This window comes from Callorhinus ursinus, unplaced genomic scaffold (assembly GCF_003265705.2).
Source record: "Callorhinus ursinus isolate GAN/ISIS: 27379988/994484 unplaced genomic scaffold, GSC_fseal_2.0 scaffold11, whole genome shotgun sequence".
NCBI lineage: Eukaryota > Metazoa > Chordata > Mammalia > Carnivora > Otariidae > Callorhinus > Callorhinus ursinus.
The window spans coordinates 24880610-24905351 of NW_027397073.1; the positions used below are offsets into that span (position 1 = coordinate 24880610).

The window sequence follows — 24742 nt, forward strand, 5'->3', positions numbered from 1 at the left end:
TATCCCTGGGTCATGCTGCTTTCCGGAGGCCTGCTGCTGTCCAGGGGGTGCTTGCTGGGCCAGGCGGCCTGGCCCACAAGCCAAGGTGTGGCTGACCTGGATGCAAGGCGGCAGGCTGCCACTGCTCCTGGGTCAGGGGGTGACTCTGCACTCAAAGCTCGGGGACTCCCCACACCTCCAGACACAGACTCGGGAGCAGGGGGCAGGGGAGGAGGGACACCCAGCCTCTGCTCTCCCTGACTCTTCCCCAGTCCCCTGAGACCCCCATTCGCCTCTTAGAGGGGTGCTGCCTACTTCTTCCGTCTGCCAGGTGCCCAGAAATGAGGAGTTGGCCTCTGTGAAGCAGCATAGCACCGAGGTGGGGCACAGAGCCATCACCGTACCCTTGTCAAGCCTGGCCCGGGGCTTGGTCCAACTCTCCTGGTTCAGTTTCCCCTTTTCCTGCTGCTACATAACGTGCCTAGTGGTTCTGGTTTCTAAGCCAGGATGGCCTTCCTCCTAGTTAGCGGTATGGTTACTGTCCCCTGGGAAGGCCGCAGACCTGCTAAATCCACCAGCTGATGACGAGGAGTTCTGGGTGCCCCGTCCTCCAGCCAACCCGAGCTGTGGCCACCACCCAGCACTCCTTGTTCAGGGCCCACATGTGGAGGGAAGGCCCAGGGACCCCGGTCAGCCACAGCCCTAGTTTCAAGGGGCAGCAGGAGAACATGTACCTCTGCTTTCTGAGCAAGGGATGTCGCCTGGACTGTTCCTTGGCTCTCTGAGAATATTCTCTGTTCGTTAAAGGTAAAACCACAGGCCATCACTTTGCTCTAAGAAGAAATTCCCTATAGAGGCACATGCCTCATTTTAATTCTCAGGCAGAAGCCTTTTTTCTCTTTCCTTCTTTCCTGCCTCCTTCCCTTCCTTCTTCTTCTTTTTTTTTTTTTTATATTTCCAACCAGAAATAACTGATGCATATCCAAACAAAAAATACACTCTAACCCTGCTTTATTACGAATGTCCACAGACTACAAACATCGCTCTGTGCCTGGAATTTTCCACATGAAATATACTAGGAGGACCTTTCCATGCAAGAAAGGCTCTAAGGGAATGAAGGCAGGTCTTCCCAGGACACCCAGCCTCAGCTGCTCGTGTATCCAGAGCTGTCTTGGGGCGCTTTTTCCGGCCCCTTGCTATTACCCAGCACGCCGAATTGTGGGGAGACCCTGGGTTCTGCCCTAGTTTAAGTGAGCTCCTCCAGGCACTGGAGAGCAGGTGCACGTGCGGCTGCTGATCTGTGTTTCGCCTGTCACTGCAGAGCCGAGCACAGCCAGGGACGACTCTGCAGTGACTAGGGAAGAGCAGGAGACACAGATACCCTTGGAATCGCGAGCTCTGGAGCCTCCTGGAGGCCATGTTTCAAAACACATGTCAGCTGGGACCTAATCCCTTGAGGACTGCGGTCCTAGCGGCAAGTGGAAAGAGCCCTTCTCCTTCTGAGCTGTGGAACCTGCACCCTGTCCCTGGACTCCTGAAGGGATCCATTCCCTAGGCCAGTCCCGAGAAGTGGGGCTACTGCTTCCCAACTGGTACCCGACCCCACTGCTTCATCTCATAGGCAACAGTGGATCCCTGGGGAAAGCAAAACCCTGGCCAGAACTGACGGAGTTACAGATTGCTGGCCAAGAACAGAAAACCCGAAGCTCTCGACGGAGTCTCTCCTACCTCCGGTCATTTCTCCGCCGCCGGAACAGCTTCTTGGTGTGGGCGATCTCCACTTCGTGGGGCATTGGGTGGTAGCCCTGTGTGGTGTGGGAGGAAGGGGGATCGTGAGTAACTTGGGAAAGAGAGCAAAGACCTTCTTGCACGTAACTATTGATGATAACTTCTATGACCAAAAGAAACTGGGAGTTTGGAAAGACTAGACTCTGACCTCCAAATCCAGACTGAAAAATGGAAAATGGGAGGGTGAATCAATTTCCCACCAGGCAATGATGCTGGAATTACAGAACCAAAGAAGAGTGAGGAGACAAAGGGGACCTTAGAATGTGTCATATCCAGTCACTCAAATTCCAGATGACGACACTCAGGGCTAGAGGGGTGAATGAACCCATTCAAGGTCTTGCAGCGATTTAGCAATGGAGCTGGGACCAGATCCCGGATTCATGGCTATACGACCAAGGACAAGTTACTCTTTGAACACTCATGACTTTTCTAAGCTTCCTGACACAGTGGGAATGTCGGTATCTTCTCTGGGCTGTTGAGGGGACCAAGGAGATGCAGCCCCTTGCAAACTCTGAGCCTCCTCCTGCAGACGCAGTGCTAGGACCCCGGTTGCCTCACCCTGGTCCAGGACGGCCTGTGCAATTCTGCCCCAAGACCCTCATTCCTCACACTCCTGGGGAGTGTTTAGGGGAAACATGACATAGTTCAATGCTTTTTTTAAACTTTAAACTGGGGAAAATTCCAAGAATGGTCTTTTGTATATTGTCATCGGGACAACAACTATACACCTAATGTCAAGGTTGGAGATGGACCCTCTGCTTATAACACGAGGCTGATCCTGCCAATGCCAAGCCCCAGGCAGAATTATATGCCAAAGCTGGGCTGATGGGCAGCTCTGTTCTTACCATCGCCCTCCTCCCAGCAGAAAGGTGTGTTCTGGTGGGACATGGGGGTGAGCACTGTCATCACATTACGGGCAGTCTGTGAGGGTGGGTGGGCAGGGGGGTAGTGGAGGGGACCCTAGCCTGGAAGGCTGGAAGGAGGGGGTGGTTTGACTTGGGGCTAGGATACCTGTGTACAGGTCCTGATGCAGTCTACAGCCAGCGTGTGACACCCCCCCACCCCGCCCCTGGCCCATGCTACGCACGAGGCCCTGCACACACACAGGGTGAGAGGGAGTAACAGGACCCAGTGTGCTGGAGAATGGTCAGTGAGCGCCCATTTAGCCCCCCTCCCCCTCCTTTATAGACAGGGAGACTGAGGCCCTGATCCTCTATGGTAGCAGCCCTCTGGTTTCAGGGTCCATCGTGGAGGGCCGCACTGGGCTGCCTTCTCAGGGCTTAGCCCCTGACTGTGGTGGGGTGGATGTTGACAGCTCTGGCCAGTCTCAAGGAGCTTCCCAGGGTGGGGTAGTTGGAGGACAACAGGCAATAGGCTCAGGAGGACGCAGGGACTCGGACATTATGGATGCATGGCCTAGCCTCCTACTGAGTTCAGGGAGGGAATGACACATTTCAGCATTTATTGTCATAACACTCCCTCTCTCCTACCCTGTCTCTTGCCTCTAACAATCTGGCCAAAAAGGCATGAATGAATTCCGGGCTCCAGGCAGCCACAATGGGCCTCGCAGCCTTAGGATGTGCTTTGTTTAATGGTTTTCTCAAAGGATATTATTTGCTTTTCTTTAATACAAAACACAAACAAGGAAAAACACCACGTCTTCCCCTCTCATTTCCCCTCTCCCATCCTGACCCAGCTCCAGGCTGGCCCCTTCCCTCCCTCCTGGCCTCGGGTCACCGCAGGAACACACTGGGTGTGCCCCACGCAGACAATGGAAGGAAGCTGGCGGCCTGGATCAGGATCTCACCGTGAGGCCGGGCAGATGGAGCTCTCCGCCACACCGGGCCTTCCATGAGCCCGGGACGGGCAGCCGCCCTTGTCGGGGCTTGAGTCCGGGGCTCTGCCCTGCATCCTGCCGGACTCCTCCACGACCCATAGCAGGAGGAGCTGCCCTCGGGGGACTCGACCTCAGCCGGAGTCCTAGCTCTCCACCAAACTCACTGTGGCCCGGAGGGCCTGCCAGGCCGCTTGGGGCTTCTAACGAAGCCATTGCTATGGCCTCTGTGTTCATCCATCTATCTCCCCCCAAAGTAATATATACGTGTGCCCGCGGAGAAGATGTCATAGTAATCAAAGCATGGGCTCTGCAGCTGTGTTGTGAGCAGTCAGCTCCCGGCTCTTCCTTTTGATGATCGTGGGGCTTTGATAGCTAACGTCATCTTGACAGCACTCGGTTTCCACATTTCTCATAACAGCATCAGCCTCCTCGGGTCCTGGTGAGGCTTAGCTGAGTTGATAAGCATGTAAAGAATGTAGCCTAGCGCCTGGTATGTAGTAAATCTCTGTAAGTCTCTCCAGCGGTACCTCCATCACCCTCACCTTCATCATCTTCCCCATGGTCCTGACACTCTGCTCAGGGCCAGGTGGGCCCGAACCAGCAAGGCTGCGCTGGTCCCTCTCCTCGTGGAGTTCCCGGGCCTGGCACAGAGACTGGCTGAGGTGGTTTGCAGGGGGTTGCAGGGGGAAAGCTCAGGTTAGGGAAGGCAGAGGGATTAGCAGAGGGCTTGGTGACCCAGGTATGGAGCTGGAGAAGGAGGGAGAAATTCTGCCTGTGCCTTCTTCGGTGTGAGGCTGACGGACCTCAGCGGGAGGCCAGAAATCAGCTACAAAAGTGTCAAAGGACAAAGTCTTGCACTTCTGAGGCCCTCCCTCCCCAGGAGCAATCCAGGCCAGGGTGATGGAGGACAGGTCCCACCCCCAAGACCACCTGGAGCCCCAGACTATAGGCATCTGGGTGAATAAATGAATGAGTGAATTACACAGGACTTTCAGGTGCTCCTGCTTGAGACAGGGCACACTATTTACACAAGCTTCGCTGGAGGGCCCTCTGCAATCAGTCACTTTGTTTCTCAAGTGGGTGGTCGCCACCAAGTGACACATACAACTCAAGATGCTCCCCACAGTCCTTCTAAGACAAGGGTAACTGGGTGTCAACAGGGGCAAAGAAGAGGCCAACAGATGAAGAAAGAAAAAATCTGTGCTTAGTGACACATCTGCCATCAGGCTAGCTGCTGACCTGGGTTGGCAGAAGTTCTTTACTCACAGGCCAGAGGTAAGACATGAATGTCATGGCAGCATTATCCATAATAGCTACAACTGGAAACACCCCGAACATCTACTAACTGATGATTGGATAAGCAAAATGTGGTATGTCCATACAATGGGATATTATATGGCCACTGAAGGAAGTTCTTTTTTTTTTTTTTTTAAGATTTATTTATTTGAGAGAGAGAGAGACAGAGAACGAGAGAGAGTGGTGGGGAGGGGCAGAGAGAGAATCTTCAAGCAGACTCCCTGCTGAGCACGGAGCCCGATGTGGGGCTCAATCTCACGACCCTGAGATCACAACCTGAGCTGAAACCAAGAGTTGGCCGCTTAACCAACTGAGCCCCCCAGGCGTCCCTAAAAGGAAAGAAGTTCTGATACATGTGACGACGTGGATGAACCTTAAAATCATCATGCTCAGGGAAAGAAGCTAGTCACCGGAGACCACATATTGTACAATTTCATCTTTACGAAATATCCAGAATAGGCAAATCTGCAGACAGAAAGTAGATGAGTGGTGGCCAGGGGCTGGGGGGGAAGAAGAAGGGGAGTGACTGCTAATGAGTTACTGTGTTTCTTTTTGGGTGACAGAAATATTCTGGAATTAGACAGTGGTGATGGTTGCTTGACCTTGTGGATATATTAAAAAAAACAACTAATCGTATGCTTTAAAAGGCTGAGTTTCATGGTATGTAAATCATGTCTCCATTTAAAAAGGTGGGAAGAAAATCCGGGGGCAGTACATTCCGGGTAGATGGGACAGGAAGTGTTAAAAGAAAGAAGAAAGAAGACCCAGCCACAATGGAAAGTGTTCCTCTCTCACTCAATTACTCTCCAGAAAGCAGCTGCCCTAAAACATTTTACATAAGATAGGGCTGCAAAGGGCAGCCTGACCTAGGTAAGAGGCACCCACTGACAAGTGTGACTAATGAGGAATCTGGAAAGGAGCATGAATTGGTATCTCTAGGCCTGGCCAGGGGAGATGGTACTTTGGCTTTAGACCAGAGATCCCTTCCTGCTTTTTAGAATCTATCCCTCAAGTGGAGAACGGGATATTTATCAGGCTTGTCAGAATTATCCTGCAAGAGTGGCCTTTGCTATAATTCTTTACTCAACAAATTCTTCCACTCCATGCTTTGCAAGAGGCCCATATGGATGTCAGTCCAGGTAGTGTCAGTCCAGGTATGAGAGCGCCCCCACCTCCATAAATGAGAGTACCGGCCTTCTGGTTTACCAGCCGCTTGGTGGGTCTTAGCAGCTGTCTTCCGTCGCGTGAGCCTCTGCAGCAGTACGCTGGACCACCCCAGGCCCTGCCTGCTCTTCTTCCACTTCTCTGCCTGAGAACCCTTCTTCCCGTCACTCTGAGACCTGGCTGCAGTCCCCCGCCCTCCCGTCTAACCTCTGACCACTTGTGTTCACTAAATGGGCCTGGGAGACAAGTAGATTATATAAACCAAGCCTCTCCAGGGACAGAGGGAAGATAATACTCCTTCCACATGCCGCACTGGCAGAATACATGTGCAACACACACACACACACACACACACACCCCTGACTTGGAGGTCAGCAATGGTGTAAGACGCGGCTCTGCAGGGCAGTGCCTGATTGCTCCAGTTGCACAAACACGTTATGTAAAGTCCGCCCATTCCAGGGCAGGCTGAGGCTGATACAACCCAGGGCAGTATTTCTGAGGGATTAAAGGCAAGCCCAACAGAGCTGCGGGCCCCAGGCTGGGAGTGTAAGGGCCTTGTCCTGAGATGCCAGTATAAACAGACAAATCTTGCATCTGGGGTGAGGATGCCGTAAGCGAGGGCCAACAAGCTCACTGAGCAAAGGAACCTGCACGGTGACGGCTCTGCGACCCGCGGACTCTGATCACAGTGACACACTTCCACTGGACTCCCTGTCCCGCACCCCTCTTCCATCCACCTAGCCTATAAAAATGGCTGTTTTAGGCACTGTGTATACAGTAGGAAAGAACAAATAGGCAGAATGCTTGTTTGTACAGAGCACGCGTTCTAGGGAAAGCAGAAAGACAACAGTCAGATGAGTAGATGCTGTGATAATTGATGAAAACGCTATGGAGCAGAACAGGCCCAGCAAGAGGATGTGTGCAGGGGTGGGGGTGGTCAGGGAAGACTTCTGTTACTCGACCTCCATCCGTCTACCCACCCACTCGTATGTCCATCCGTGGTCCTTTCTCACTCAGTCAGCGCTGAAGGCCTACCAGGTGCCAGGTGCCTCAGATGGAGAATACCAGAATGAACAGACCCAGTTCCAGCCCTGGAGGTCAGGGGGACGCAAAACGAGTAAGCTGATGGACACCACACGCCACAGGAGACACTGAACAGACGCCTCTGGCAGCCCGGAAGAAGGAACGAGGACCTTGCTTGGGAGAAGGGTCAGGGAAGCCTCTGCCACGGAGCGGAACCTGGGCTGAGTCCTAAGGAGTTTGACAGGGGCTCACGAGAAGACCAGAAGGTGTGTTGCCACCTCCACCTGCTGGCCAATGATGCTAGGGTCACGGCAGCGTGTGGAGATGTGCTCGGTGCTGTGGGCAGGCAGGGAAGCACCAGGGTATTCTGAGGGCCCGTGCTCCTGACCAGTGTCCGGCTTGGTGCCATCTCTATTGTCCTCTTCACCCCCTGGAACAGGTAGAATTCTGTGCCTCAAAAAGATTGGCTGGAGTCCTAACCCTTGCAGAGCTGTGAACATGACCTTATTTGGAAATAGGGTCTTTGCAGATACGATCAAGTGAAGATGGGTTCATCCTGGATGAGAGTGGGCCCTAAATCCAATGACTGGTGTCCTTACAAGAAGAAGGAAATTTGGCTACAAAGAAACAGGAAACACAGAGGGAGAAGGCCACGGGAAGATGCAGGCCGTGTTGGACCGACAGAGCTTGAGCCAAAGACCACCAAAGACTTCTGGAAGCCACCAGAAGCTAGTGGCAAAGAGGATTCTTCCCCAGAGCCTTCAGAAGGAGCACGGGCCCTACGGACCACTCCATCCCAGACTTCTAGCTCCAGAACTGTGGGACAATAAATGTCTGTTCTTTAGGTCACCCAGTTTGTGGTACTTTGTTATGGTGGCTCTAGAACATGGATACACTCCTGGCCCTCCCAGCCAGATCCCACAGCACGGTCCCAGCTGCAGGCCCACAGCACGAAGCTGGCCTGATGGCCTCCCCCCATGTGCTCCCTCCTCCTCAGCAGCTTGCTCCTTTCAGTGTGGTCCTCTAGGACCCTATCTGACATGGGTGGTCCTAAGTCCATCTGATTCTCCCTGGTGGGTGAGTGCTACCAACCCCACACCTGTTCCACTCCAGAGCCTTTGGGGCCATAACCCATAGGGTCATGCTGCTCCAGCGGTGGAGTACCAGGCTCTGTGCTAGGGTCTACTGGCCTCCCATCAAACCAACAGCCTGAGATCCTGCCCAGGCCCCTACCTTCCCAGTGCTTTTGGTCTATCTGAGAAAAGAGATTCAAACCCCTAGAGCAGGCAGGGTTCATCTGCCTCTTGGCCCACCCCCAGCATCTGGCACACCTGCAGGGACCAGGGAGACAGGAGAGGCAGGGAAGCTGGAAAGATGTGCATACTTCATGGAACCCCATGCCCACTTTCCCCTCAGAGAGATTTTCCTAATATTCCTGTGACCCTTGACCTCTGGCCACTAACCCCAGACCTGAGCCTGATAGAAATCCTCCAAGCCGAACTGCCTCCCATGTCCGTTTATCTTTCGCTCACGTATCAGCTCTTTGCGGAGGGAGAGAGCATTATGCAAATATAAGGAAGTCTTCCTCCTAGTATGTGAAGGATCCCCCAGAGAGCAGAAGATCTGGACAAACAGCACTAACTGCATGGTCTTTAATGGGAGGCAGTGGAGCCATGAAATGCCGGAGTTGGAAAGAAGGCTGGGGATCCCGGTTCTGGTGAGGTCGCAGTGTGAAGTTTCACGTGGGGAGGCATCTTCACTAGTTTCCTGACGAGATAAGATAGGCCCTGTGCTCCAGCCCTGCTCTCTCCGATGACACACCTGTCTGCCCCCATCACACCTGGATGTTGACTCTCCACCCGGGCCTCTTGGAAACCACGATCCCTCTCCTCTTCTTCACGAGCTTGCATGTTCATTGGCCCTACCAGGCTCCTGTCGCTCGCAAGAAGTACATGGGAACTAATGGTTCCTTCTCTCCAGAAGATTCCAGAGGATTCAGGCAGAGGGCCCTATCAATAGCCTGGCAGAAGAAAGACTGGATGTTGGTTCTGCTGTGCCCACTGGGCAAGCCCAGGGAGCTGGAGCCCTGCAGAGGCAGGACAGACCCTCTGGCCAAGCCAGCTCGGGACTCCCCCATCTCCAGCCCAACTTGGGGAGATATCCCGAGGGTGAACAGTACAAATCAGCCATAGCACTTGGCAACTTAAGGGGCCATAAAAATACCAAGTTCAGTTCCCTGACAATGAGCTTGTCTCAATAGTGGAGCCTTCCTCCTGCGGGGGGTCATGTTTTTTCAAAGCTTCTAAGAAGTTATCCTACCAAGGTCTCGCTGTGGGCACGTGGGCAGGATATGTGGGTCACGTCCAATGAAATAAACAGGTAATGTTTCTAAAATTCCTGGAATCTCCAGGCTGCACAGCTATTCAGAGAGGCGGACCTGGTTTAGAAAGAAAGGTGAGGGGCAGACAGGCTCCCCTGTGTTTAAGTTTGTGGTTTTCTTTTCTTTTTTTAATCAGCAGAAACTTAAAACAAACAAACAAACAAAAAACAGACCTTAGCTGGAGCCCCCATGTAAAAAACACAGATAAAAGTAGACAGGGATGAGATCCAGAGGCTGAGCCACCGGCACTCACCCCTACCTACAGTTCCACTCACACCCTGGAACGTGACCCTAGACTCCACCCACTCCGAAAAGGTCTGCTCTCAGCCTATGGATGCTGGCTCCATGAGAACTGGAGATTCTTCTGGAGGAGAGGATGAACTTAGGCTCTCTGTGACCCCCCTGAATTGCACGTGAACATTGTGCTTGTGTCAGTCTTCGGGGTGAGCCCATGACCTTCATCATAATCTGGGGGTCTGGGCTGCATGGCAGTGCAGTTACAGAGACTAACTTGCTGCCATGGGCAAGCCTTCCTTGGACGTACCAAACCGATAAAACCCATCCCTCCCTTTTCCTTCAAGTTGGATTTCTCGCGGTAAAAGCCAAAAGAGTCCTGACTAATAAATCACACACACCGGTCACACAACCTGGGTCCTGGCTCTGTTGCCACACTTGGGGCCCTCTCTCTCCTCCTTCTGGTGGAGAATGAAGATGAAAATATTTGCCTCTTTTGTCAAGACTTCCTTTGATTTTGTGAGCCGATAAATTTCCCCTTCTTATCTTTCAAATATTTTGAGGTGGGTTTCTAACACTTATAACCAAACAAGTCCTAAGCAATCCGGCATGAGATAACTTTAGACGGTCTTGCGCTGGATCTCATTTCATCCGTGAAGTCATGGAAAGCAAATGTGACCATCCCCTCCCCTTCCCACTGGAAACCATGTCAGGAAGAATCCACTGGGCAACTGCAAATACAAATGGCATTTGCTTGACAATTTCTGAGTGAAGAGAAAAAAATGGGTGAGAACATGAACAGAAACTAAGAGACAACAGAACAATGTTAGAACATTGTTTCAGCATTCTATGGTGTAAAATGTAAAGGAACCCGTTGCTGTGGAGCTGGGTTTTCAATGACCATTGTCAGCTTTCCATTGTGCAAGTCAGTCCAGGGGCAGTCCTGGATGCACAGTGGTATTCCCGGGGCTCACAGACACAGTGGCAGCCATGAGGATGCAACTGGGGCAGACACGTGCTCTCCACTCCCCTGATGAGGGACATTTACTGAGGGTCCCGGGAGCCCTGATGAACTGAAAAAGCTACCACCTTCAAGCCATTGCAGACCAAAGGCTGGAAGAGGCGCAAGAAATGGAATGGAACAAGGACCACCTGGAGGAAGGGGTGCCCAAGGCTACCCTCTGAGTGACCGGAAGCCGACTAAGAAAGATGGCGGCCTTGGCACAGGTTACTGGGAAGCAGGCTTTAATGGCTTTGCTCTTGTTCTCCTTAATGTACTCTGGCGCGGCTCATTATACAAACTGGCAATAGTCAGGGGTCAGTAAGTGTGAGGGCACCCGAGGGCCATGTGGAGGGACCTCGTGCCCAAACCACCTCTAGCAGTGATGCTGAGATCCCCCTCACCCTCTTCTTTCCTTTGGCACAGTCTGTGAGATTCCTCCATCTGTGCCCCAAGCCCCTGTGCTAGGAAAGCCCTCCACCCCTGAGACCTCCTCAGTATTTCCACCCATGTCCCTCATGATCCTATTGGGAAGCAGCAGCTCAAACCCCCAGGGATGCCATTCTAGAATGTGGCCACCTGGGTCCCCCCACCAACTGCTTCCTGAGCTCCCTTGCTGTGTCCAGAACATTCTCAGGGGACAGCAGTGCAGCCTCAGCCTCCTCCCTGTAGACGGTCAACGCCCACCCCGATGCAAGAGATGTGGTGAGTGAAGCACAGAGGCAGACCAGCCTGGCCAGGCCGGTGGGCAGCAGACAGCTCGCAGGCCATAGAAGGGATCAGGCCACACCAGATGAGTAGTGCAGGGAGAGAGAGCAGAGGGACTGGCTTCTGCGCTCAGGCTGACTGAGCACCTGCAGGGGTAGCCTCAGCATTGGTGCTGGATGCAAGAGGCCAAAATATGGTCCCTCCTTCAGGAACCACCTGGAATTTCATTCATTCCTGCAACACTCCTGGGATGATGGAGGTGCTGCAAACCCAACAGTGGACTGAACCACAGATCAGGGTTTCCATCCCACAAGGGGAAGGGGATATAGCCAATAGAATGCAGCTAAAAAGAAGAAGATAACTTAAACAGAGACCAGGGAACTGGAACAAAAAGAAACAACGAAAGTGAAGAGGGCAATGCTTTCGACCGGAGGATCAGAAAAGGTCTCTCTAAGAAAGTGACAGTGGAGCCCAACCGGAATGACCAGGTGGATAGATTGAGAGAAAGTCAAATGTTCTCTATAGGAGAAAAAAAAATGAAAGAGTTGACTCTCCTGTTTAGTCTTCAACATACAAAGCTTAAGAGTTTCTTTAATTTAAATAAAGTAGTAGGCTTAGACTAGTAGCTCCCGGCCTTTTGAATTTCATAGACCAGTAAAATTTAAATTTAAAAATGGGGAGTTGTTACCTTTCATTCTGCCTGAGGATGTCCCATCTACTATAACCTTCGTTTCACAAAGGATGGGACTTTAAATAAAATGTGGTCCTTTCCACGGATCGGCCTCAGCTCTGTGCAAAGCACTACGCTAGCCTATAGAACCTTTACACAGGGTCTCAGGCAGGTGCTTGGCTACCTTACTCAAGTTCACCTACATGTACTTAGAGATAAAATGAAAATACTCTATGGGGCTTATGCCCTCTTTATAGCAGACCACGCAGGATACATTTCTATATACATAATATTGCCCAGGGTACGTACTCCAAACCAAGTATTCTCAACTTCATGGGCCATTTACGGGGTTTTCAAGAATAATTCTGCACAAATGTGATCCTTTTTCACCTGACCTCCATCCCCAAGGAAACTGTGAGCTTAGCATTTTTCTCGTTTTGCCAAAGACTGGTGGAAGACCTCTGGCTTACCTGCGTCGGCCACTGTGCTATCCTCCTTGGGTCACTGACACAATGCAGTTAGTTGGGTGAAAACCCACTGACCTATAAGCACACAGCCCTCAGCGGCCAGCAGCTCCTCACCCTGAAGCAGCCTCCCCAGGACATATCAAAGTGCCTCCTGTGCCAACCGTCAGGCCCTCCCCGAGCTCAGGACACAGCCAGGCTGTCGCCACCGTGACGGGAGATCTCAGAAGGGCAATCCCCATCTGTCAGATCGCCCAGCTGCCGAAACAGAAGGGAAGGCTGGTGCACTTGCTGTCACCTTTATCCATGAGGTTTTCAGGAGTGAATTTCCCCTTCCTTCCCCCCTTTTTTGAGAAGGCAACATTTCCAACAGTGCTGCCCTTCAGGAGTGGAGAGCTGCCCTGCAGAGCCCCCCAGCTCCAGGCTCGGAGCACCCCCAGCATAACCACGAAGGTCAGTGTGCACAAGCTGGGCCCCCGGGACCAGCTTTGGGGCCATGGGGATGGGTGGCTGACTCGAGGGCCAGGATTTAAGGGCATGGCCAGGATTCCTGGCAGAACCACAGCCTTTCCAACCAAACCAGTTCCGTGGAGGAAGCAATTCTTTCTGCTCTCACTGCCCATGCTCCTGTGTCAGATCAGGAACCTACCTGGAGGAAAAGCTTTAATCACTGTCCCCCTCACCTCCCCATCTGTACCCCCTACTGCTGGTCCTGAGAATTGGCTTTAAGCTCCTATTTATGGAAATGCATCAGAAGGCACACTGGGCCAGGGGCCAGGAGACCTGGGTTCCTGCCCTGGGGTTGGAAGGGGACTGTTCTCCAGATCTTTAAGGAGTGTCCACTCCTCCCCACCGCATGTGCCTGCCACCCCACCCTTGCGCCACACATTGTGGAACCAGGCTTTTCCTTCTTCCTGCCACATCTTCCCCACTTCTGTTCACCCCTGGAAATACTGTCCAGACTTTGCCATTGGCATAAACGCCCATGCCCATAAAAACAAAACAAAACAAAACAAAACAAAACAAAACAAAACAAAACAAAACACCCAATCCTAGTTCACATGAGAATTGACCCATTTGGTCACACAGCACATTGGACCAGCTTCTTAGCACTCCATCCTGGTATCTAAATGGACTAGATAGTTGCTTATAAGCTTGTCTCCCCAACCATGCTATAAACTTTCAGGAGCTCAGGGGCCGTGTTTCCTTCACTCCTGTGTGCCCCACCGTGCCTTAGATACTGCAGTCCTCCATAATTCCTTGTTGGGTGAAAAGTTAAGATGACTGACGACCCCAGATGACCAGAGCTGGGCCACGCCCATTCTATCCACTGTGGACAGGTGGCATTCACAGGTGACCCAGGGCCGACAGACTGCGGCCCTCAACCGCGGAATGTCTCCTGCATTGTAAGAAGTTAGGATGCTCCACAGCTCCCTCGGTCCTCAATCTGTAATTGCAATTCTCCTCTAGTTAAATGCAGAAGATATGAAGACCCAGATCCCCCAGTCTTCGGTTAGACTGTAAGCTCTCTGAGAACCAAGGCGGCCGTTCGCTGGCCTGCATGGTGACAATGACACTGTGGATTTTGGTGCCGACCACTCGACTCCACAGGCCCCCTAGTTTGTAACAAGCGTCCCACTTCTGCCAAGCCCACCCTATGTGCAAGGCAGAGGGCAGTTGGGCCAGGTAGTAGGTCTGTGCCCTTCCCTTCTCTGCGCCATGTCTCTTCTGCTCTAAAATGGAGAACTTAAGCATTCCTTCTGTTGTGAGGATTAAATGAGCTGCTGGAAGTCAAATGAGAGGACACATGGGAACACAGCGTGGCCAGTCTTTGGATACATGTTTACTCAACTCAAATGGGGAGGTGCTCATGCCCAGACCAGCCCTCAAAGAGAAGGGTCCAAGAGTACCCTCGGTCTACAGAGCTGAGGCCAGACAGGCTGAGAGGGGGGTCAGTACCCACCAGGGGAGGAATACAAAAGTCCCAGAAGGAACAGGAGCCAGGGAGATAATACCAAGAGTTCACCTTTCTGGGCAGAGGGATGGATGGGCTGCAGGATCCAAGGAGGTAGGCATGGTCTCCTCAGGGACTCTAAACAAGGCTCCTCCTGCACAAGGCAGTTTGAAGGTGGGCTGGCCCAAGCTGTGACCGGGAGTCAGGCACCCATAGGAAGGTCCCACTCAATGGCCCCTCCTGGGTTATGGTCATTGATTCCAGAATAGCATTCAGCCCCTGCTCTCTGCCCTGGATCTGTGCTCTTTGCCTGGTGTGAAGCACTTGGTTGGGGGCGGGGGGGGGGGGAGTTGAATTCCAGGTCACAGCCGGAACCACAGCATAGGCAAAGGCTAGGAGACTCCTCAGAGTCCTGCTTTCCCTATCGAAGTCTTACCTCCAAAACAGCATCTCACATGTTGCACATGCTCAGTGAGACTCTTCCACTTGACCAAGGACACTGACAGCTGGGGAAGAGGTGGAGGGGAGACACACATGGGAGGCAGCTCGTACTCGCCGAAACACCCGCCTGTACACTCCTTGTCTGTCTGCGGTAGCTTCTCTTTGGCTACTTCCTAGGCCACCTCCTAGGGCACCTTGGGCGGCCAGAAGATGGCAAGGTGAAGCTAGGGCATCCCATGCGGATGAGCTAGCCCAACAATGGGGGGAAGCTAGCCTGCAAAGGCTTTCCTTCCCCTCCAGTCCTGCCCCATAAATACACTCCCTTCCACTGAGTGAGCAATTCCGTTTCCCTGGAAGGTATTCAAAAGGTCTTCTTACCATAGAAGGAACTAAATTATGTCTGAAGGGATTATGAGCTATGATAAGGGTAAGAGCAGTGTCCATCACTTACTGAGTACTCGGAGCGAAGAGTTTTATATGTATCAACTAATTTAAACCTCACATCGACCCTGAGAGGGAGGTACTCTTATTATTCATTCTCGACGGGAGAGGAAAGGAAGGATGGATTCAATTAAATAGCAGACCTAAAACAACGCGCAATAGAGCAGGGACATTAACTCAGGCTCAGGACGGAACTGTTACGCGGTGTCCAGCGGCAGATCGGGGACCTGGCACCACCAATCCAGCACGCACCAATCCAGAATTCGGTGGGGTTGCGTCTTTCGGGCAATGGGCCCCTGGTTTCCACCCCAATGCACTTTGCACGGTGACTGTCACATAGCAGGTACTTCATGTTTGTTGATAGAATGAGAAAATGAATGAATGAATGATAAGCACGGTTTGCAGCAAGCCATGTACAGGGTTAGCCCACTCACGGTTTCCCCTGGATTCATGCTGTGGACAGTTGGCAGTGTCAAAAGCATACATCCCCAGGTTTGGTATATTTGATCTATGCTGGGGGTACCTTGCTTTCTCCCTTTCCCGCCTTCCAAGTTAAATCACTAATAGCTAAGCCTCCAAGCTAAATATTCATATGATGAGCACCATGGGAAAATAACGGACCCTGACCCGGGTGTTGTCCAAATTGAAAACTATAAGGAACATGGTCTTATGTTGGTGAAGGATTCCAAAGAGGAAGAAAGATAGGACATCAGTAGATAGAGATGAATTCCTTCAAAGCCGCGTCCATGCAAAAACTTCCCGCATGCAACTGTGCTTTAACGGGAGTAGGAAATTAGAAGTCCGGTTGCAAGTACCTTTGGTAAAAGAAATAAATGCCTCCAACTTATTAATTTTTTAAGGGAATACTTTAAGGACACGGGCTGTACCTCTCTCTGGCTACAGGAAATGTACCATTTCAGAAATTCAATTACTTGTTCCATTCCCAGAAAGCAGGGCTGACCTTTTGTCGTGTGGATTTGGCTATTAAGGAGTCCCTGCCACATAAAAGAGTCTTTATGGGTTGTCTTCAATCGGGCAGCCATTGGTCTCGGCTGGCTCACCAGGCACCAGCAGCGATGATGACCTAGTTGGTATCTATTTCCCTCCATTTCTCTGTAGCAGACAGCGATCTGACCTACTTTCAGGGGCACAGTGGTGGCTCAAGAAGGAATGGAAGGGAACACGAGAGCCTGGACACAGGACTTTGAAGCGCAGGCTTCAGGCACTTCCTGGCTGCCCTCCCGTGCTGGTCAAGCACAGTGCTCATCCCTGCCACCTCTCTCCATCTGCGGAGCCTTTGCTTCCTGCAGCCCCTCTCCTGACTCCAACGTCCCTGGGCAGCCTTTCCAACCTCCTACCATCTATCAGGTTTTGATGTGGGGGCTCCCAGTCTTCCCACCCCGCAGCCCATAAGGAGGATGGTGACATCTGCACGGCACATGGGGGTAACCCAGTGAGGCTGCTTGGGGGTCAGAGGGTGGCCGCTTGCAGCCATGGCCACCCACAGCCCACTACCCGGAGGCTGAGCGAGAGCCATACCTTATCCCAACCAGGACTCATTCTCAGGCCTCTATCAGGACACTCTGTTCTGTTTTAAAAGTAACTAAAAAATTACAGAGAAGTAGTTTTAAAAATTCCAAGCATGTGTATTGGTACATAAATTGTAGCTAGGGATTATATGCAGGGCAACCCTCCAGAAAAGGGGTTGGCAAACTTTTTCTATAAAGAGCCAGATAGGGACGCCTGGGTGGCTCAGTCAAACGTCTGCCTTCGGCTCAGGTCATGATCCCAGGGTCCTGGGATGGAGCCCTGCATTGGGCTCCCGGCTCAGCGGGGAGCCTGCTTCTGCCTCTGCTACTACCCCTCTGCTTGTGCATGCACTCTGTTTCTCTCTGACAAATAAATAAATAAAATCTTAAAAAAAAAATAAAGAGCCAGATAGTAAATATTTTAGGATCTGCAAGCCAGGTGGTCTCAACTGTCATTTTGTACAGCAGAAGTAGCCATAGAAGCATAGCTGTGTTCCAATAAAACTTTACTTACAAAAACAGGTGGTGGGCCAGATTTGGCCCATAAGCTGCCATTTGCTGACCCTTGCTCTAATGAATTCTTGGGAGGCCAAGTGTATTCAGCTGTAGTTTTGTCCTCCCTCTCTAGGCCTCTCCCCCAACTCAGTGGTGACTTCTTGAGCTTGGTAGGTACCCAGCTTCCTCACATTCTCCCTTTACTGCTATTTGAACCTGTCTTCAGGGAAGGCCCTGATCATCTTAATCCCTTGAGAGGAGAATAAATGGATTCTATTTACATTTCAATCAATAAAAAACCTAAGGTCAGTGGCTCTCAGCCCCCGGCAACTCACTGACAGCCCCAGGGGAGCTTTAAAACATCCAGAGGGCCAGGTGCCACTTGGGAGGCTCTGAGGCAAGTGGTCTGGGGTATAGCCCAGGCAGTGGAGATTTTAAAAGCTCTTTAGGTGATTCTAAAGGGTGGTCAAGTTGAGAACCACAGCCTTAGATCAAAAGGAAAACAAAAACAGTGGTAGTGTTTGGGAAATAAATGAACCAGGGAGAGATTGTTGGTCCCCCCCTGCCCCCGCAGGGGTGGAGATGAGGAGGAAGCGTGTCCAGAGCCCTTGAAACCCTGCCACACAGGCAGTTCCCCTCAGCCAAGGCTGGCACTGCGTAGATTTTACCACTCTCTGGCAAAATCCTAAACCTTCTCCTTTGTCTCCCTCTTGACGTCTGGTATGGTTCCCTACTGGCAATATGTGCTCTATTAACACTGGTTTAGCGTCAAAAACATGGCTAATAGCCTAAAAGTCAATCATCAGTCAATCAAGCCTCATTAAAAAAAAAAAAAAAAAGTGACCAAGTCCTGCCTTAAAAGGGATTGTCGTCTAAGGCAGGGAGATAAGGTAAGCACAGATGAACTATATAATGGGCTTAGCTATATTCACACTATATGATAAGGCAGTTGTTGTCACACCTGACTGCACCCTGCAATCACCTGGGAAGATTTAAAAAATCTCAATGCCTGGGTTGTACCCTATGCCAATAAAGTCAGAATGTCTAAGGGCAGAAGATTGGCATGGGTCTCTTAAAAGTTTCAGGTGAGGGGCGCCTGGGTGGCTCAGTCGGTTAAGCATCTGCCTTCAGCTCAGGTCACGATCCCAGGAGCCTGGGATCAAGCCCCACATCGGGCTCCTTGCTCTGCAGGGAGCCAGCTTCTCCCTCTCCTCCCCGCTTGTACTCACTGTCTCTCCTTCTCTCTCTCTCAAATAGATAAATAAAATCTTAAAAAAAAAATAAAATTCCCAGGTGATTCCAATGTGCAACAAAATCTGGGAACCATGGTTAAAAGATCCTGCTACTCGAATGCGGTCCATGGACAAGCATCATCAGCATCACCTGGGAGCTGGTTAGGAATGCAGGAATTCAGGCCCTAGCTCTGCTCTACTGAGTCAGAGTCTGCATAGGAACTGGCTCTACATGCTACCTGCATGCTCATTCAAGTGTCAGAAGTGCTGCTCTAAGGTACCATGTTCTTATAAAGTGAAGACTCTAGAATGTCCCAGCACAGTAATCAGGGAACACTTCTTGGAGGAAGGGAGAGAGGAGAGATTCTGAGGGATGGGAGAATTTGAGGCAGAGAGGTGGTGAGGAGGACTCCAAATACAAAGGCAAGAGGAGACTGGTCTTCTGGAAGGGTGAGCCAGCAGAAGAGGTCAAAATGTGTTTTTTACAAAAGAAAATTAAATCACGTCTAGTTATACATTTAACAAGCTCGAGTTTTTTAAAAGGATAAAATGACAGGAAAGTCAGGTTGGTCTTGGTCAAGTGGGGCAGCAATTAAGAGGTGGTGGGTGATCAGAATGGGTGGGGTCATGAAGGCAGATTCCAGGGACTATGGATGCCCTGCAGAGGGGCAAACCTCCTGGTTTTGTCTCATGGGCCAGTGGGGAGCTGCATGTTGCCTCTTGAGTCAAGGAGGGAGGTGACAGGAGAAGGGACTGGGCAAAGGTGCTCTGACAGTTTCTTTGAAGAGGACAGATTAGTATGAGAAGCAGCAGGGAGACAGGACGACCAGGTGGGAGGCTCTAACCAGGTCTGGAAGATAGAGCCTTTGAGAAGGTAGAAGAATAGGGCACCAAGGAAGACCTTTCAAAGGAGGGAATTCTCTTCTCTTCTCTTCTATTCTGATTCCATTTGGTGGGTGTGGGCAAGAAAGCATTCTGAGGTCTCAAATCTGCAATGCTGTGCTATAGAACTGACTGGAAGGAAATCTAGACGCTCGAGTATTGTTGTAATAAAGTCTTTTGGTCATGACCCCCAAAAGTTATCTATGGGAAAATACAAAGGTCTCTAGCAAACAAGACTCCCAAAGGGAAGTGGAGAGGAAAAGCTAAACTGTGTACAAGCCCTGGGATTGTCCTCAGCTCCAGTAGGCCATGAAGACCCAGAGCAGCCCCTTGAGCACAATCCCTTTGTTTCCAAGTCTCTGGAAGTCAACTTGATTCCCAGTTGAGTTGGAAATGCCGGGAGATTTTTCCCATGTTGCGGGAGATTGGAACAATAACTGTGCAGTGGACGGTACCACAATTGTTTCCACTGAAGTTATTTCGGGGGAGTTTAGGAAGATTGTCTATTCCAAGACATTTCCTTCACCCGATTCCCTTTATGAAAACACTAAGGGAAGAGGCCAGTGTCGCCACCAACACTCCTGCCCTGCTCACCAGCACGTGCACAGTGTTCCATGCGAATGACTCCCAATGGGCCCCAGTGAACTGCCATGCAACACCTGTGTCTTCATGTCCTCGTAGAAGCTCTTAGATTTGACTAGAGCCTCACAGTTGTCCAAGGACTTTCTCAATGATCGTCTCTCTAGATTCTCCTTCTGAGACGGTGGCAGGCAGGGCATAGATTTTATCATCCCTACTCTAGAGATGAGTAAAGGGAGAAGAAAAAGAGCCACTGTGAGTGGGTTCACTACCTGCTCGGGGTCTTCTCACCATTGCCAATCCCATGCCAGCCAAAGACAGAGGCCTGGCCCTTCTGTATTCAGGGCCCCACAACGAGTCGGTGTGGCTGTTACATAGGGGGCATGATAGGGAAAATGCGGGATCCCAGGCTGGAAGGAGAGCCGGGGCTGGAGGGGGGAGGCCTTACAGGGCAGGAGCTACATCCTATGTGTGATGGGGAAGAAAGGAAAGGCTTAAGCACATTGGTAAAACAGCTAGATTTGTATACTTTGTGGATCGTGCTGGACGTGGTGTGGAGGACAGATTCAAGCGGATTCAAGTGCAGCACAGGGCAGAGCAGTTAAGAAGACGTCCCAATGGTCAAGAGATGCCAATGGCTAATGTAAGGATCAGGGAAATGGCAGAGGGATAGAAGGAGGGTCTATGAACATCTAAGAATAAAATCGGCTGGTTTTGGTGAAGGGTGCGGGTGGGGATGGGGGGGGATAGAGCATCACCGGTGAGAAATGGCAAATAACACACGGTCCCAGTTCTGAAGGAATAGTACATCCTTGCAAGACAGATCAAAAATGAAGGAGTATTAAGCCAGGCAGAATGTAATTAGTATCAAGAAGGCAGAGGTTACTATGCTAATATTTTATAAGTTTGAATCAAATCCTGGCCAACCCCTTGCTTTTCTCTGGGGCAAACACCTTCCAGGATGGCACAATATTAAGAAATCCCTAAGACCTGAGCACAGAGGGTCTTGGCCCTGGCTGCACATTAGATTTACCTGGGGAGCTTTAAAGGTGACAGGTACCCAGGACCCATCACCCAGAGATTCTGATCTGCCGGTGGTGGGGTCCAGGCACGGATATTTTTTAAAGAGCTCCCCAGCCAACTCTAACATGCAGCAAGGAATGAGAGGAGAGACGTGATGCCTCATTCCAAAGACCTTGAAATAAGGTCTACCCAGCTTTGCAGAGGGGTGCTTCAGTTTTCCCACCATGCTAATGGCAGGACCGAAAGAAGTTGTTCTTTTTAATCACTAATATCTGTCTGTCTCTGAATCACCCCGAAGCCTCTGAGGCATCTCTCTTCTTGTGGGACAGAGAGGTCCCCCTGCCCAGGGTCTCCAGTGACCTGGCAAGGTTCCTCCCCAGTCCTCATCTGCGAGTGTAGTCTGTCCGCCCGTCTGTCTTCCACCAATCAGGTTTTCCTGTGCATGGACATCCTGTGCCGGTTGCCCAACCTGAGCGACCAGCCTGGCCCACGTGGCCAGCCGCTGGTGCTGCTGCCCTTTGGGTTGTCCTGAAAGGGCCTTGCTGGGGGGGTATGATGCATTTCCTTGACTACACCACACGCCAGCCCCCTGGAACAATGTCCCTTTTCTTGCTGCCAGGAAAGGCCACATAAAGGAACATCTTCTCTTTTCTTGCCAAGCAAATGTTTCTGCTTTGACCTGGAGGGTACTCTTTGAAGCAAAATATAATGATCCAGAGGCCACCGAGCTGCCCTAGAGGTCACAGGTCAAGAACGAGGATGAATTGTTCCCAACATTTTTAGCATGTTGAGTGTGTGTGTGTGTACATGTGCATGCAGGTGCATTGGGACACCTGGAAGAGGGACAACTGCCCCTCACGTGAGCAGCCCCTGACCAGCCGCTAGGCCCTGGCTGGGCTGGGTATAAGGTGTATGGGCGAGGACCAGGAAGGATCTGCTTTCAGAATGCCTGCTTCTCATGGCCAACTTTGCTGAGGGTTTTTGCAATAAATTCCTTACAATCAGAATCCACCCCCCCATTGGCCCGCATCGTTGAGGCTCACTTACGTCGCCGTAAGAAGAATCCAGTGCTGAGCACATGATCAGTGACCAGAGCAGGCGAATGAGGTCATGCTCTAGGGTCTCATTCTGGGCTTGGAAGAACTTGGGGAATCTGGTAGCAGCTTTTCTTCTTTGCACATTATCTCTGCATCCAGCCCTTCCCAGACTGCAGGGGTCTCTCAGGTACGAGGACCTCTGACTCACAACAGCCTCTAGAATTCAGCTCCTCACCCCCGTACTGGGGAGGGGCAGAGCCCTGTGCTCAGGGCAGGGACGTCTGTGCGGGCCTCAGTGTTCCCAGTTGCAAAATGAAAGGAGCTGCCTCCAATGACATTAGGGTCCTTTCAGGTCTCATAATCTATATCCTGCTATGGCCTTGTGACTCCTTTCACCTGAAGAAATAGAATGGGTTACTCAGCCTTCTGGGCTGTTAGATATTAATCTCCAAGGGGGATTCTCTTTTGCTGGAAATACTCTAAATTCAAAGCCTGGCCTTCTATAACATGAACTAGTGGCCTAGGTATTCAACTCAAGCCCGTTTGTGACATTCGCCTAAAAAGAACAGCCTGCGGCTGACACATGCTCTGTGCCACTCCAGGAGACGGTCCTCACCCCAGTCACCATGGATTTGGATGGTTTTTGACAATTTTGGGCAGAGGCTGTCGAGTGTGAGGAAGGCGCTTCTCTTTCTAATTTGTACAAATGGTCAGTCTGGTCAGTGGCAGGCTGGTCCATGTACTAGAACACTTTCCACTTCTTTAGGGGCTAAAAAAGGACTCAGACGCCAGCCCCATAGCTCAGTATTTAAAACAGGGACCAATAGGGGGATGTGACATGGGATGTCCAGATGCCACGGCAGAAAATCCTTCTCCTCCACGGTGTTTACAAAGGCCCAGTTCACTGCATCCTTGTGGCCAGCCCTCCGTCTCTCCGTGCCCTGGGCCCAGCAGGGCTGAGCAGTGGGCCTCAGGGAGCACCGTGTGGGATCAGGGCTGTCGTTGGCCTCTCTGATGGCCTTGCTGGGCTGGGGCTGGGTGTGGGAGATGCAGAGCCCGCTACAGGTGGGATTTCGAATTTCCTTTCTACAGAATGTTTTACGTGCAGTTTAGTGATGAGGCCTTTTCAAATATACCTATTGAATCGGATCCCTAGTGAAATTCCAGACTGAATTATTAAACAGATATCCTGTGAGCCTTCTACAAGGACCAATCATGAGAATTCATCCTAAATGAAACTGCAGTACGTGTGGGGAAGAGCAGTGACCTGTGGATCTGGGGCCCCAAATCTGCTGTCGGGAGGGCTGCATGCCCTTGGGTGTAGCCCTTCCCCATGGGGGACCTTCGTTTCCTTGGGGAGCATGATGTGTTCAGAATGCTTTCCTCATGGCTTAGAATGTTGACTAGCTGGTCTCCAGGTTGGATGCCCAGGGACAGATTTCAACTCTTGCCCCACTGACCAACGCGGGCTGCTCCTTGCCCCAGGCACCAGGCCGAGGCAGCCAAGTGGCTTGCATTCTCTCAATGCATCTTGGTACTCATTCTTGGTGTCCCCTACTCCTGGGCCTGCCCATATCTGACCACCCCCACCACCACCAGCCCCATTCCAAGTACGCCCCGGCTTTATCCCGCTCACGGGGGCCCGAGGTGACAACCTGTCCACAGAACGGATCCCTGCCAGTGATCAGCTGGAAATGGAGGGCTTCCAGGTAATAGGATGTACCCAGAGTCCTTGCCTTTCAGGGCTCTGTGTTCCCGAGATGAGAACAGCACACAGAATAGCATACCACCCACCAGGGTCGGCTCTTTGGGGTGCTGCCCTTTATCACGAGGGTACAAGCTAGTTATGCCAGTGCAACTAGCCTGCCTGCCCTTAAGGGCATACTTGCTTATTTCACCATTTCCAGAAATGAGCAGGAACTCCCAAGTAAGGAGATTAAAGCTACCAGAAGTTCTACATAAATGGTTTTCAGGAACTGCACAATGCGTGGATTGTTGAAACGCGAATTGGCAAAAGGCAGGGACAGCTTGTACTTTATGTGAGGGCTTCTGGAGCCAGTCTACCACTGGGGGTGGGTGGGGGTCAGGTTTCTTAGTAATGCCAAAGGGGAGAGACTCAGACAGCTGTACAAGGAGATAGCCCAGCAATGACCTGCCTGTTTTGAGGATAAGAGGCTGCTTTGCTCCCCTCCTTGGCACAGCTGGCTCACACATTTGCTCTGGCATTTAGCAACCATCTATGGTTCTGTGACTTTCTGAGCTCCCACCCTGTGTTCAACCCTGGCCCAGGTGTGGTGCTGGACAAGAGCCTTGCTCCCAAGGACCTGGAGATTTGCTGGAGGAAAGTCTTTCCCACTAGGCAATGGACAGCGAGGCAGGGTGTGGCTGGAATCCTACATGGCTGGGCAATAGAGACTTATACTTGGGTCCTTCATGGAGAGAGTATTTGTCCTGTTGGCTCTTGGCTCTCAGGTGAGAGTAAGCCTCTCTGTAAGGTTTGAATCCAAGCAGATTTTCTCAGGCACCTCAGACAGTTGGGGTGTGTGTGTGTGTGTGTGTGTGTGTGTGTGTGTGTGTGTGTGTGTG

General features: G+C 51.4%; 1 protein-coding gene across 8 annotated transcripts in view; it reads right to left on the reverse strand.

Moving 5' to 3' along the window:
* CTIF (cap binding complex dependent translation initiation factor) overlaps positions 1-24742 on the reverse strand; it is a 286564-nt gene that overhangs the window by 130302 nt on the left and 131520 nt on the right. For all 8 annotated transcript variants that reach the window (XR_012380017.1, XM_073898235.1, XM_073898230.1 and 5 more), the window contains one exon: positions 1708-1784. Coding sequence is in view for 7 of the 8 variants with exons in the window: in XM_073898235.1 (XP_073754336.1) it covers positions 1708-1784 (77 nt within the window). In the remaining variant the exon portion in view is untranslated. The remainder of the gene's footprint in view (positions 1-1707; positions 1785-24742) is intronic.